At 46.0% G+C, this 1,758-nt stretch overlaps 1 protein-coding gene across 1 annotated transcript; it reads left to right on the forward strand.

The window, feature by feature from the left end:
- The first annotated feature begins 240 nt into the window (after window positions 1–240).
- LOC112108379 (olfactory receptor 52N2-like) lies at window positions 241–1,179 on the forward strand. Its single transcript, XM_024202485.2, has one exon. It carries the CDS (start codon window positions 241–243, stop codon window positions 1,177–1,179), a length of 939 nt encoding a protein of 312 aa, XP_024058253.2.
- The last annotated feature ends 579 nt before the right edge of the window (window positions 1,180–1,758 follow it).

The raw sequence follows: 1,758 nt of genomic DNA on the forward strand, positions 1-1,758 counted from the left end.
TGAGATTGCCTATTCACCTGGCTTGGTTAGCTCTCTCTGAAGCCTTCTCTGGACTTGAATATGACCAAAATAATCTCGTGCCATCTGTATATGTTGCGACCACACTGCTCAACACCCATTCTAGATTGTTAATATTTGCAATACAGTTTGTTATAAAGTGTGTAACCCCCCTCGCTTTGCTTCTCTCCCTTCACAGGCACCTTGAGCATTTCTGACCCTGAGCAACGCATCGACCACCGCATGGCAGTTTTCAACCTCACCCACTCTGAAGCTTCAGAATTCATCTTAATGGGCATCCCTGGCTTGGAAGCTGCTCACATCTGGATTTCCATCCCTTTCACTACTTTCTATATTATGGGCCTGTTGGGAAATTTCACGCTTCTGTTTGTTATAGGCAAGGAGCAGACCCTGCACAAGCCAATGTACCTGCTGCTCTCCATGCTGGCGCTCACAGAAATTGGCACGTCTACTTCCGTCGTGCCAAAGGTGCTGTGCATATTTTGGTTCAATTTGAAAGATATTACTGTGGGTGGCTGTCTCACCCAAATGTTTTTCTTTCATGCGGGTACTGTTATGCATTCAGCCGTCCTCGTAACAATGGCCTTTGATCGCTATGTTGCCATATGTTACCCTCTGAGATACGCCACAATCGTCACCAACACACGAATAGCTAAGCTAGGGCTAGTGGGTTTGCTAAGAGCTTTTCTCCTAATTCTGCCCTTGCCACTGCTTCTGAGCAGGCAGCCATTCTGTGCCAACCACATTATTGCCCATACGTACTGCGACCACATGGCTGTGGCAAAGTTGTCGTGTGGGGACATCACAGTCAACAGGATGTACGGTTTGGTAATAGTATTTGTAGTCATCATGTTAGACCTGACGCTTATTGCCCTGTCCTATGGTCTGATCATAAGGGCTGTCCTCAGAGTATCCTCCAAGAAAGCCCACCAGAAAGCCTTCAGCACCTGCACAGCCCACATCAGTGTGATGATGATGTCTTATCCTTCCTCCCTCTTGTCCACTCTGACATACCGATTTGGTCAGGGAATTCCCCCCCATGTTCACATCATCTTGGCCAACATGTATTACCTTCTCCTCCCCATGCTCAACCCTATCATTTATGGGGCCAAAACTGTGGAGCTTCGTGAGAAATTGCTTAAATACACTTGCAGAATGTGATTGCCTGGGCCACTGACTTTAAGCCTTCATGACAAGAGGGTGAAAGGTAATTTCCTAGTTAATCAAAGGTGCTCTGTCCTACCTTGGCTGAGCTGAGCATTGTGGAAGTTCAGAGTCTGAGAAGCTCCTCACACCTAACTTCTTATCACTGTATCACCAAGTACTGATCTCTCCGTTGATGAGTTTCCTCTCTCTCACCATCACCTGATCTGTTTCCGTGTCACCTATCAGCCCCCACCTCTACACACCCTGTCACTCGGCCTTTCCGTTACTTCCAGACCAACAGAAGATATGACATTTTTCTGAATCAAGGTGGCTTTCCATTATACCCGGTGTGAACTGGTAGCTTGTTCAGTTTGACAAACTGAAGCCATGCTTTCTGATAGCCAAAGACAAATTAAGCAAGTATAATGCTATAATTTACCTGATTTCCCTACATCCAATCCTTTAGGAAGCCTGGAGGATAAACCAAATGTTTCCGTTGGAAAGTGCTAATACAGGAAAGCTGCTGCAGGAATTGAGGACATTCTACCAAAGCTTATTGGTGAGAGTTCTGAAACTATGTGTTTCTGAGAACTG

This window comes from Terrapene carolina, unplaced genomic scaffold (genome assembly GCF_002925995.2).
Source record: "Terrapene carolina triunguis isolate 2854851 unplaced genomic scaffold, T_m_triunguis-2.0 Scaffold511, whole genome shotgun sequence".
NCBI lineage: Eukaryota > Metazoa > Chordata > Testudines > Emydidae > Terrapene > Terrapene triunguis.

Excerpts from the sequence above, each read along its gene's own strand:
- LOC112108379 (XM_024202485.2), top strand. The coding sequence starts at position 241 with ATGGCAGTTTTCAACCTCACCCACTCTGAAGCTTCAGAATTCATCTTA.